The 14,054-nt window shown below is 34.9% G+C and overlaps 1 protein-coding gene across 2 annotated transcripts in view; it reads right to left on the bottom strand.

The window, feature by feature from the left end:
- MMP16 (matrix metallopeptidase 16) overlaps window positions 1–14,054 on the bottom strand; it is a 188,546-nt gene that overhangs the window by 72,686 nt on the left and 101,806 nt on the right. For both annotated transcript variants that reach the window (XM_030012193.2, XM_030012194.1), the window contains one exon: window positions 6,235–6,539. In XM_030012193.2, coding sequence (XP_029868053.1) covers window positions 6,235–6,539 — 305 coding nt within the window. The remainder of the gene's footprint in view (window positions 1–6,234; window positions 6,540–14,054) is intronic.

Below are 14,054 nucleotides of genomic sequence, written 5' to 3'. Positions count from 1 at the left end.
TGCTTTAAGTTAGAGATGTTTACCTTCTGACAGATAGCAAAAAAGTTTTCGTACACTCTCAGGTGAAGAAAGGAAATATCTAAATTAAGAAGCCATATAATATATGATACGTATTAGTAATGAATTTTGATCTCTATTAGAACATAGTGTATATATCTTCATCCATGATCACCCCTTCTCTGAATGCCTTCCTTTCTGCTGTCTCTGCCATAATTTTTAGGATTACATCTGAGACCTTTCCTATATTTAATAGGAATTATGTCTATAATAAATCATGCAATAAATCCAGGGAAAAGAGATTGGTGGAAAATATGTAAGGCAATAGTGAGGAAGAAGAACAGATACATCTCAGTCATTATTCCCAACTGATAGGAATAGTCTGTGTTTCATTCAACATGCAGGTAGCAGTGACTATTAACTGCAAATTCATGACAGTCCTTTCTTTCTTTCCCTGCCACTATCTGCCAGAATGAAACTTCTGAGCATAGTGACTAGTTAAGGACCCTGGCTTTGATGGGTTGGGGTTGCCAGGGAATATCAGAATGCTACACAAACTGGATCCATGAAATGGCCCTTGGGGTTTGCCAACAGAACTAGTCAAGATACACAGATTTCTAAAGATGAGACAGCTTTCTCTGAAGTCACTCTTCAGAAGACTGTTTTGACTCTTCATCTGTCCTTCTCTTGGGTCTTACTTCAGAAATGGTGAAGGGTCTGAGATTCATTTAGCTTTTGAAACTGTCTGCTTTTAAATTACTAAGAAAACTTCAAACTAAACTGAGTCTAGTTCTTGTCCTCTCCAAGGCTTTACAAGGAATTTCTCCAAAAAGCCAAGCCAAACAAACAAAAACCCAAACAATCAAATAACACTTCCTCTCCAAAATACAGCAGCTAATGATCTTATAATAAGGGACATATATCTACTTCATCACTTCAGAAGCAGCCCCCACTGTGTAGACTGCATTTAGCACCTCTTAGATCAAATGTTGCCACCTCTATTTCTGAAAGTTCTGTTACGCGTTCATAGGCAACCTTCAGTCACAAGAATGAGGCAATGAAATAAAATCTAGTGAGTACTGTATATAATATATGCTTTGACTTCTTTCTAATTTGCATTTTCTGAAGTACACAGAGGAAAACTGGCCTACTGAAATTTTTTATGGTTTTATTACTATATGCTATTAACAAGGCAGAGTTGCAAGATAATTCCTATTCCTAATTATGTCATTGTAGTAGTACACCTGCCATTTTTTCCAGTAGCAAACATCTATGCTCAGCAGACATTATTAACAGCTTTCAAAAGACTGTTGCTCAAAGTTAGAACAAAATTTGGAGAATATAAGTAGAAACAAATAATTGCCAGTCTTATGATAGGGAAAGTAACTTATCTATAAGACCTTGTGAATGTGTATGGCCCATCATGCTGCAGTAACTTGGAGGATAGGGGAGCAGGAGACTATAGGCTCTGAGGCTTAACAACTCCATAATGAAGCAGATCTTCCAGAAATCTAGCACAGTACTTGTTCTACTAGAATCTGATACTTCAACCTCTAATTATATTGCAATGCATCAAAAAAATTCAATGCTGCAGATTTAAAAATGGACAGATGTAAATAATATGTAGGAAAGCCTTGTTAAGGCTAATAGAAACACCACTTTCACTTTTGGTACATGAAGACAGGGCATAGGACAGGATTCTTCTGCTAGCTACTAGAAAATTTACTACAGAGACAGTCCCTATACCTGCCGCTCCCTGGCAGTGACTTTGAATTTCACCACAGTGATTTGAAATATTGCAACTGAAAAAAATACTTTGAAAAATACTTTTATTGAGGATTTTGACAATGCAGTGTCTCCAAAATATTGTCATTCTTAGCAGGAAGTCATTGTCCTTTTCTGGATTTAGATACATTATTCATTGTCCATAAATTTTTCATTCAAAAAATGAGGTGATATGTATCACCTAAATGAATTGCAGTCATGGGAGCAATGAAATCTCTCCCTTGCCTTAAGACTGGTATATTAAGATTTTTTCCTTTTCTTTTTTTCCTCCACTTTTTCTTTCCTGCACTTAAGTTCAGAAGAAAATAAGGATTTAGAATTTTTCTTAATAAGTGCTGATTTTTCAGATAGCTACTTATGTAACTTGATTTTCATCTCCTGTTTATTCTTTTCTCTTTTTACATCTTTAAGTGTACGTACTGTGAAATGTTTTCCTATGATATTCCTATCCTTTCTGATTTGCTATTCCTGAACAGTGTTTCACCTTTAATGTTTGTTTCCTCCATCCTCTTCTTCTACCATAGTTTCCAAGCGTTACCAGAATAATCTGAGTTTTAACCGGGACTCCCTAGGAGCACAAGGTACTTCATAAGATGCATGAAAAAAACATCCTGTCCCAAATAATTTACAAACCTAAGGGTCTTGCCTCACACTGAAGCCTGGACAGGCAGACCATAAAGTAAATGCGGTCTACTATAGGTGAAAAGGCCTACTCCCACAGAACAACTTGAAAAGTAGATTTCCTAAGAGAACAAGTGGAACTGAAAGCTGGCTAGAGGAAGGCTACTGTCCAATGCATACAAACACTTTTTCCAAAGTATTGGAAGACTACCATTTTCCCACCTTGCAAGAAACCCCAAACACCTTTTATCCTCTAGTATATCCCTCCTTTCCCAGCAAAAGAAATTCTGTCCTTGCTTCCATTGCTCCCCTGAGATGGCAAGTTTCTTGTTCTTCTTTCTGGCCAATACTTCTGGCATCACCTGCAGCACTATGGAAGGAAATTCAGAGAAAAGACCTCTACAGCACAGCTGGAGTTAAGGTACCAGCTGTACTCTGCTTACAGGGTATTATGAAAACAAAGAAATACATCATTTTAGAGAGCCTGCAAGTGTTAAATTGTATGACAGGAGGTTTTTTGCTGAGCGACGGGCCCATTAGTCTTTACTCCTACAAGAGCCTTACTCATTCTTTAGAGTGAGGGAGGAGTCAAAGCACAGATCTCTTCCCCAGAACATGATTGATAAGATAGATCTGTGATCCACAAAAACATACTACTGAAGTGAGAACAAAGGAAAGCAGCACTGCACTGTGGAGATGATGCATTTCTGTTGGAAGTGTCCTTTCAGTCTAGAACATCATTAAAACCAAGCAAAATACAAGAAAATCAAGCAAATATGATAAAAAAAAAAAAAAAGCCAAAAACCCCAAACCTAAAGTATGAAGACACTGCAAGTAACTAGTCAGGATAAATCGCCTTAGGAATTAACTATCCTCAGAATACTGAATTTGTATATGATTCCTCATTTGGAATAAAAATTATTTTAAGAAGGACACAGTTTATGTAGGCATTTCAAGAAGTTGCCTGTCTTTTCTGAGGCAGACAGTATGCAAATCATTTTCATTAGAAGAACAGTACAAGGTGGAGAACGAAGCTAGTACTTTTCAAGAAGATCTTATATGTGCATTTTTGCTGCTAAATAACCAGGTTGGTCTGTGTTTTCAAATCACTCCGGAATAACAGAACAGGAATCAGAGAAAATCAGCCCTTTGGGGTGGGAGTTAATTTAGAAATAAAAATAAATCATCAAATCTTTTTCCCCTTTTATTGGATTTCAAATAACACTACGTGAAGATGACTATTGGACTACTGGAGCGATGAACCCTAAAAAAATGACACTCCCCTGGGAAAAATGGCTCATAGCTAAGATCATAAATATATTTTTCAACCTTCTGCTTTTCAGTGCTCTGAGACTGAGCTCAAGATGATAGGAAGCCTAAAAGAGCTTAAGTCTTTTCTTCCTGTCAATCCCAAATATCATGCTTGTGTTCTTTTTCAACCCAGAAATTTTTTCCAGTCACAAAAAAAAAATCATCTGGATGTTCCTTTAGGATTCCTAGATGTAAGCTAATGCAGTAAGATCATCAGCAGAACTTGGCCTACCTGATACCTGGAAATCACCAATCAGACAAATAGGCACTCTGCATATACACATCAACTGCACATATGTTGCTATTACTAGAGTTACAATGACATAAGGCTTTTGTCTGGACAATAGCTATGACCAAAGATCCGTGGTTCATACCAACTCAAAATGAAACTAGGAGTTGCCAAAATTCTTCAGAAAAATTGCATTGGTAAGATATTTATTTAAGTTGTCATGTATTTTGCACAAATTTTCCAGTCATAAAATATCCTGGGTTTTCTACCTTGACTATTCCATTCTAACAGGAATATGTCTCCCTCAAAAAGTATACATGAGCACACCGAACTACGTAAGTTATTAAATTTGCAGAGTAAATTTCCAGTGATACCTATTAAACCTTCATGATATAGATAGGAAAACTGTTTTTTAATAAAAGTTCAATGTTCTAAGATACATAAAAGCATGTTTTTAGTGACAGTATTTTACTTTCACTTGATTTTTTTTCCTTCAAAATATCTTAAAATTTATTAATACAAGACATAGCTTTTGAAAACTGTTCTACAAAACTCAACCACAAAAAGGCATATAAAGACATAAGTGCCCTTTTGCACTCTGAAAATTATTTAACTAAAAGGAGAAGGAGATAGCCAGAAGTTTGCACAATTTCATACAGACTAAAAGTATCCATATGTGGAACTGCTCCAAAAGAGTTATCACATTTTAAATTGACACCTTGACTTCAACATACACACGCCTGTAGATTTTTCTGAGTGCTTGAATAGCTCCGAAAACAAACATAATGTGCAGTGTTGGTCTCCCACTGAGGCCCATAAAAACACCTTAATTTTAGCCTCACGATGCTGTGACTGACTGAACTGCACAAACAGAAGATTCCCACTATTGTTTCTTTGAGCTAAACTTGTGAAAAGGGCAAATATGAGCAGTGCAATACCACAGATTTTGCTCCAGTAAGAATCTAGGGCTTGGTCCACAAGAAATAAGCTTCTTGGACCCATTATACTACTAAGGGCTTTCACAGTGCAGTACACTGCTCTTGCTTCACTGACCCTGGCACAGCAAAAGTATTGCACCATTAGAACAGTCACAATACCGTATTTATACTCCTGAAGTATTAACTTAAAGCTTTGTTGCAAACTCCAGGCTACAAATACTGCTACATAAAAAGCTCTGAATTTTACTTGGAAGATCTCAGGTGAGAAAGGGAAAGGAAATGAATTAGATAAAGCCTCTCATTGTTCACAAATTCAGTGTAACATTGAAAGACAACAGTTCTGCACTTCTTGTCATCTTTATCATCTTTTGTATGCCAGAAACATCCTCTTTGTGCATCTGTGAATCATCTTTTGTGCATCATTGTTTGCTGAAGAGACTCTCTCCACTCTGTAACTGGCTTAGAGAGATCTACTAGGACAACTGAGGCTACTTGGAACCAAAACCTGTCAAAGCATCAAAACATCAAACACAGAGTATGTCTACAAAAAACTCTTCTTCGATACTGTTCTGCAGAGATGCAAAGGCTAGCTTTAAATTAGGTTTCCTAGATAATGGCAGTGATTTAGTCACATGAATTTGGAGCTCGGCAAGGGCCAGACTATACTTCTGTGAAAAGTAACTTTAAAGAGTATCTTTAATCTTGATCTGGTAAATTTTAGGTACGTCAAGTACACTACGCAGTCATTTATTTGACTACGGGGAATGTGCAGCTTAAGTAAATTTGAATTATTGTTGGAATTAACAACTCCAAAAGACGTTCAAAAGTTATTGGAAAACACTAACTCTGTTCTTGGAATGGCATCTTTAAGAGTTGACTTTAAATGCTGCCACTGTACCACCATAAAGAAAAACTGGAGAAGACTAGATTTTATGTACATTGGTATCCACTGTACTGGTGGGTAGTCTCAGTTTTTCTTAACCTCTCTTATATCACTGCTAAAGAACATTCCACATTTTTCCTAAACCTAAATAAGATCTAAATGGCAAACAATTTCAAAATTATAGTTTATGTAAATATTCAACAGTACAATATTTGAATGAACACAAAGGTTCCTAAAAAGAATTCAATGTTTTTCAAGAGAAACACATTTTCATACTGTGACTTACATTTAGACAGAAACTTTTCTGCCTCAGATTCTAATAGACCAATCAAGCAAAGACACTTCTAAAGTAAGGTGAACTTAGGACAGAAAACTGTGTGACTTCAGGGACAGGGAAGCATGGAAATAGTTCTTTTAGCTGAAAATTCATACCATTTATTTATTTTGTTTATACTGAAATTTTCTCTTACCATCATGATTGGGGTTTCCCAAAGTCCATGGCTCATCTGAGTCAAAATGAGTGTCTCCCCCAATTCCTGGCCCAGGGAAATATGCATGAGCCAAAAATCCTCCCTCCCCATCAAAGGGAGAACTGTCTCCATGAAAACCTGATGCAAAAATGATTGTAATATCAACGTCCCTCTTGCCATTTTCTAATTCAATATAAGGAACTTCTTCAAACGTTAGAGGAGTTACATTCTGCCACACATCGAAGGCACGGCGAATGGCTTTACGAGTTTCAGCATCACCTACTTTTGGAGTGACGTTCTTTATGCTGAAAGAAACAGAGAAACGTTAAATAGATTAAATTTGCAAGTGCTAAGTGACACTGCTTACATCCATTTCCCCCTAATTATTAAAAGCACTGTGCTTTTAATAAAACGTGCTAGTCTAGCATTATATCCTTTAAGAAGAGTATTTTTAAACAAGCTGGTGTGAAATTATTGTGTCAATCTGCATAGCCCTTTATGCCAGCACTTATTATATGTTAGCTAGGTTTCACTCAGCAGTACAAAAATCTTATTTTTAGAAGATTAAAAATATTTTAAAATGAAAAATTCTTAACAGTGGGATAACCAGATTAATCAACCACTGACTGTTTACCTCCTGGACAACAATTGGAATCCTTCACAGCTAAAGAATGGCATGTCATTTCTGATCAGAAGAAGTGTTTCCAGTTAAATGAAATTTTAACTTCTTAGTGAATACATAAACAATAGCAGAGCTCCATTCTGTGACCACCAACCAGTATTCACAAAGCCTTAAAAACAGTTCTTGTTGCATTTGTAACTTATCAGAAACAAAGCTTTTTTAATTCAATATAGGCTAAGATGTCCTTTTATGATCTGATTACTTCTATAAATCTTACATAAAACTGTAGAATTCATCAGAGAAATAATTTTATAGAAGATAATTATGTGCTAATTCATAAATATATATTTAAACAGAAATTTCATTCTCCACTACTTCTTCAAATGACACACATAAGAGGCAAAAAACCATCAGAATTACAGTTGAGTTCAGAGTCACAGTTACTAGTAAATTATAGTGGGATCATCCTTTTAAAAAATTTCATTTATTTTTATTATTGAATTCAAGAAAAGAATGGCAATAATCAATTTCAGACCTATCCAATTTCCTCCATCATTTTTACTCAGTTCATATGGCCAGCAAAAACTCCATTAGGTTTGTGTTTGTTCTGAAACTGCTGCAATCAGATGCTCTTTTTTCATTTGACATGTGCTTGACTGAATGTCCAGCACAAATTTCAGAAATTACGTAGTTCTAGAGTATCTGTAAGATTTATGTAAGTTTATACAGTGTGGCATGTTAATGGAGAACAAAAATATTTTCATGAATAAACCTGGACTGATTGACTTGTTTGGTGCATTAAATGTGCTTGATTATATGGCATTGTAAGTTTATATAAATGGAAATAAAACCTTCAAGTCTAATTTTATAGATTTGACTTCACATATATAATATTTTCTTCATAGATTCATGTAAAAAACATAAAGTTATCTGTTTTGACTTCCACTCAAAAATATTCTTGTGTTGAGTCCAATAATGCTAGTCTAACCAAAGCATTATTTCTCTTTAGCTAGTATGGATGTTCCAAAGAGGTATGACAGATTAGAAGATAATATACTGAGAGAATTCACTGCTTCCCTTGATCTTTTGTTCCAAAGAAGATTTAATCAGTCATTACATACTTGTGCTTATTCTCTTATTTGTCTGGTTTGTAACACTGGTTCTTGTTCTGCTTTTCTCTTCCACATACATGAGCTTTAAGAACATTTTTCCCCCCTAAAAAAGACATTTAGAAGACATTTCTGCACTGCAAATTCATTACCTTTTTGTTGTCTCTTTGAAATTAAAAGTTTGAACTCTTTAAATCTCTTACTATAAGACATTTTCTCCAGTCTATTAAATATTTTCTGTGATTTTTATTGAATTCACTCCAATTTTGCAATGTTCTTTTAATACTGACTCTGTCAGAACTACAAAGTACTGCTGTACTGATCTTGCTGTCGGAGAGAAAAAGTCCTCTGATCTGTAGGGGCAGCCTTACCCTATATGATGTAAATGTCAAGTGATTCAAATTGCTTTGTATGATGCCCTTTCCTCATAGTTAGTTACCCTCAGTAATTTTATGATCAGTGTTGTGTTGATTTTCAGGTGATTAAAAAAATATTGGATGCACTGGACCAACTATCATCCCTGCAGAACTCCTCTCTGAAAGCTCCTTCCTTTGTGAATTACTTTTTTGACATGTTTTAGTTAGCAAGTTCATAAGCTACTCATCCTGTGCCCCTTGAGAATGTACAGTATTTTACAACCAGAGTGTCATGTGGCACTAAATCAAAACGTCTCACAATGGCACACTTGCACTGCCACTACCAAAAACTTGACAACAGTTAACCTGTTGCTATGCTAAGAATACCACTTACAAAGCTGATGAATTTTCTCTTAGTCAGTCCTGCCGTGTGCTTTCTAAAGCACGTAAATTGTCTTAAGCACAGTGCCTTGAAGGATTAGAGCCTCTGTTATTTGCTACGTATAATGAATACAGCAAATAAATCAACGGGCTTTCATAGAAAATAGAATATGTCTAGCAAAACTGATATTTTGATGTAGGAAAAGTTCATCTGAAAGATATAGTGGGGTTTTTTTTATTGTTTTGCATTTAGGAATCTTAGTAGTGGGTCTAAGTCACACTTTGGGTTTATGTAAACAGCAAAAGGATGGTCTTATGCTGTGATGTGATATGTGACATTAGGAAACAGATAAAAACAGATCAGAATTTTGTATTGGTGGTAAATTACTTGGTGGATGAATTACTTGGTCTAAAAGGGTTTGAGTCATATTTTAAACCATATCACTTCACATTTTCTTGCTTTTCGTGCACAGAATTAAATTTTAGTCCTTGATTACAAATGGAAAAATAAGCCATTGTGCTAGTTTCACCCACATTAACTAGGGGTGACTACCCATGATGGGAGACCTTTTCCAGGGGATTCAGCTACTGAATTACTTTTGAAATAGCATCCTACATCTCAAGATTCATTGTCAAGAGGAAAGATTTTTCAAAGCATACATTCTGTATTAAAACAAGACAGATCTCTGGCTTCCACAACAACCTTCTGGAAAGGGTAAGATTATACTGAAAAATGTAGCTTCTAAAAGAAACTAAATAAATCAGTAGTTATTCCAATATAAGAGTATTTCCAGAAAATGATTGTCCATTTTAATGTGTTTAACACAAGCCAATACTGTGTGTAATACGAATGTTGAAGTTGTCTAGCTGGGAACTTTGCTTAGAATAATTCATCAATGTAGACATATGAAGTCCAAGTTATTTTACATTTCTGTTATGGTAGTGATCATATAACCTCCAAAGGGGAAGTACAGGAAGAAGATCAGTCCACACAGACAATGTTTCAACTACCAGAGATTCTAGGACTTAAAAGTCTTCAGTTTAGACATATCACTGCAATAGCAAATAGTCTTATATGAACCCTTTTCCTATTACATTTGGCTCTACATCTTACAGCCAGCAGTCACCTAAAATAGTGGTAACTGTCACTGGTAACAAAAAAAGGAACTGGGTATCTTGCACTAAGCATGTCCAGATAATGGAGCTCAAGTAAAAATAAGTGAAGGACATGCCAACTCAGAACCACTCCTATTGCAATGTGGCAGCATAGCAAGACAAAGGCCATCACAATAAGAAAACAATATTTCCTAAATATTACTTTCCTAACCTCCAAGTCTAGTGATCATTTCACAGAAAAGGTGTTCATTAGAGAGAAAGATCCAATGCTGACCTTGACCAGATCAGCAGTGCAACCTTATAAAGAGACTGAAGAACATACAATTCCTTCCAAAGGGAAAGTACTTTAGTAAGCAAAAGATGATCTGTAAGATGAAATATTTACTTCGAAGTAATTTTTTACAAACTACTAAGCTGAGTGATGCTTTGTATAAATTTTGAAGGCTGTTATTCTTAGACAACCACAGCCATGTATCAATTGAATACAGTATTTTGTGGTTATTATTGCTGTTTGATGCAAACATGGCTTTCAACCAGGTAGTTGCTTTAGTCATTATAGCTTTTAAATCCATGTCTTGCACAAGAGATTTCATGAGTGTTATACACTTTTCACACTGATCTACTATTTCTACAGATGCCTTCAGAGTCTTGTTTTGGAGACTGTTATTCTGAAGTTCTGAGTCCTAGTGATTCTAGAAAAGATTTGGGTTTTCCTTCCCCTCCCCCTCCTTCCCCAAAATATCCTCAAAAAAAATTATCCATGTTTCAGTGACACATTTTTGGCTGCAACAGCTTCAGGAGCCCTGCAAGGCTGTCAGGATATACCTCACTTGGCTTTGTAAAATCAGTCATCTGAAATTTAACTACAGTACATTAAGTAGCACATATTTGCCATTAAATTTCACTAGTTCCTTTTTTCCTTCATGAGCTGTCATTAGAACAGCTTGTTATATTTTTCATATAAATTGCTACAATTCTGCATATAAAATCAACCCTTCTGACCTAAGATAGACCCAAGAGGCAGTTCAGCAAAGGCTAGACAAAGCTCGAAATGCATAAAGCTTATTATTGCTGCTTACCTTAGCAGTAATGGCCTCCACAAGAGTTGCAATAACTCAGTGACAGACTTCTTCATGGCCTGTAGACTTTGATACTTCTATTCTCTACTGCATATAATAAATACTGTTTTTAAATTTGTTCTATGCTCATTTGTGCATTAAATCCAGAGTACAAGATTAACAATATCTTACTACGCTGTTGTGCTGATTAGACTGGATACTAATGAGTGCTTTTAGAATTAATAGGTAATTATAGTGATACAAGATGATCTTTTATTCTTTTTAGAACATCAATATTTCTATTAAATATAAATGGGGAAAATATTTCTACAATGCCACCTCTCTCAAAAATTCCAAGATTTTCTTGGAGCAAAGTCACAAAATGGAAACCCCATTCTAAAGAAAGAAAGCACACAGAAGATAAAAGAGCAGGAAATTCAACTGAGTAGGTAAAAAGATGCAGTCGGTAATCTGTTTGAAGTAAGCCAATTATAGATCTGTATGATATGAAACAGTTAAGATAAAATGAATTGAAACATAGCTTAAATTTGAATAACTTGTTGAAACTACCTTCTCATTGCCATTGCTGTAAATCAAACCTAAACTGAACCAAAGATTTCTTTCTTTTTTTTTTTTTTTTTAATCCCACTGTTACTTTTATTGAAAGTAATAGATTACCTCTGGTCAAAGATATATTTCATTTTGCACCACCATTTCTCTAGAGATACTTTCTATCAAGTTGTTTCATTAATCTCTCACTGATGTGGGTTTTCTTAGCTTGAACTTCTTTCCAGTCTCATTTTCCTAACTCTTTGTAGCTATAACCTAAGAATGTTTCTCATGCAAAATGTGATCTCAGTTCATATAGCTCCTGCCTCAGCTGATTAAACCCTAGTCAGAACTATTGCTTTGGATTTTCTTGTTCTGTGACCACATTAAAAGTCAACCTACTGCTGCCATGTTGGAAAGAATTCATAATTCTCTTGCCTCTTCTGTTTCATGGATAATATTCTCCCCATGATTCATTAAAAGGAAAGGAAAATTGACAAAGATGAGATTTCCAAAATACAAAACCAAGATTAGCAAAACACTTGACAGATAAATGGTTTTATAGGAAAGATGTTCTAAGTAATCCCATGTCATAATTTACTACTAATTAATTTAAAATGACTAAAATGCAACATAAACATTTGCAATTATAGCATGTTGATATTCAAATATTTAATTATTTCAGGATTGCTGAAGTACATAAGTATTAAAGAAATGAGAACTGATATTCTACAATATTCAAATTTTATGTGAAGAAGACTGACACTAAAAATACATATAGTGCAGAGCATTTTTTTTGTTAATTGCAGTGTGGAAAAGAATAACTAATTGGTTTAATTGATTGTTATGTAGGAATCCTCTCTCACAATTACAGTTATCTACACTTTTTTCATTGCATAAATTTTAGAATCGCCACACTGTGATTTAATCGCCTTTTATTAGGTACATTTTACATGTCCTCTCCCCTTACATTCAGAGGTTAGAAATCCTAAGGTATATAACACTGCTAACAGTTCTTTAAGAAAAGGGCAAGCATTACCTTTAGTAAGTTAGACTTTGGGAAAGCATCAAGCTTTAACAGAGGGATAAATATGCTTAAATCAACCCTCAGGAATTCAAGTATTCCATTTTATTCAGATTCCTAAACATTGCCTATAACGGCACTAGCAGATATCAGGTAGCTAGATACTGGAAACTTTCCTGTGTATTATCAGTTTGACTAGAATTGCATTTTTAATGGTATTTCTGATTGAAAGCTGGTAGGAGATGCAGTTATAATGACAAAAGAATGTTTAATAGAGCCTTAATTAGCATCTAATTCTGCATCTATGCTTACTACAAAAAGCTAATGCTTAGTGTCAGGAATCATAGCATCCTCGTCCTATTAGTCCTTCAGGATCGAAGCCCTATGGTAGTCCAACAGTTTATAAGAACTTTATGGTAGAAAATAAGTAGTCTCTCTAGTACAAATTACTATTTTTCTAGATTTGCAGCTGTCAATCATCAGAATTCCAGCAAAATATATAAGTAGGAATGCTAAGAACTCATGGGTGGGTCTTTTTGAAAACATCTGTTTTCAGAGGACCCTGAAAACTTCTTCACCATCCCACTCACAATGCTTTCCACGTCTGGAGGTATCACTTTTCAATATAAATCTGCATGCATTTTCTATACCACCGTGTGCTCTAATTCAAAATTTGTTAGTGACTTAAAATGGTAGAGTAGGATTCTAGAGCATGTATTTAGGTATTTCCACTGCCTTAAGGTCTTGTAGGCCTCATATGTATGTAGGGAAAAAATTATATCAAAATGCAGCCCAATCCTGTAAATGCTTCTGGCATGTTTCAAAATATATTAGTCAGGTACAACTGAATTAAAGCACAGAATATTGCTAGCGTATTGAAGAAAAGTTTTCAGACATTTCAGTTATTCACAAATTTGTTAAAGTTAGGACATTCTTGGCATCTCTGAAAAAAAACAGATAATCATTATTTCCCCTTATGTCTGCTTTTCATTTTTAATGGGAAGAAAATATGCTCATGTCTTGATGCTGAAATAGTATAGCCATATATTTAAAAAATAATGCAGTGTGAAAGTCATCACAGTGCAAAGCTTGTGTTCTCATTTCAATATTGACACAGAGCTAACCTTCTTTCACTCATGAGCAAACTGAAATCAAGGAAATTCAGCATATACTGACTTTGTGACAAGTATGATTAATAAGGTATGCAATTCCTTGATTTAGGAAATATTTTTAAATATTCTTCTGTAGTAGTATACTCAAAATATTATTTTATTAAAAAATCTTGTTGCTACTTTGAATCAACAGTGTTTTCTAAGTTTTTTTCTTAATTCAGTATTTTCTTACTTTTCAGTGTGGCTTTTAAACACCCAAAAATAATTCTCTTTCCATATTCCACACAATATGGATCATTCAGACCATAGAAATAACATAGTCTGTGGTTAACAAGCCAGATAGGACTTTTCATTGCATACTGAAGCTCTCAACTAGCCTTCATTCATTTAACTGGGCAGCATAAAGTTAGACATGTCCAAATCTTTCATCATCTGTCGGTTTTTGGAGAGCTGAAATCCAGGTTGTATTCAACTTGTTGAGAAAGGAAAAAGA

Source organism: Aquila chrysaetos, chromosome 4 (assembly GCF_900496995.4).
Source record: "Aquila chrysaetos chrysaetos chromosome 4, bAquChr1.4, whole genome shotgun sequence".
In the NCBI taxonomy this organism is placed as follows: Eukaryota; Metazoa; Chordata; class Aves; order Accipitriformes; family Accipitridae; genus Aquila; species Aquila chrysaetos.
The sequence above is the reverse complement of the archived record's forward strand: the minus strand, read 5'-3'. Positions and strand labels throughout refer to the sequence as shown.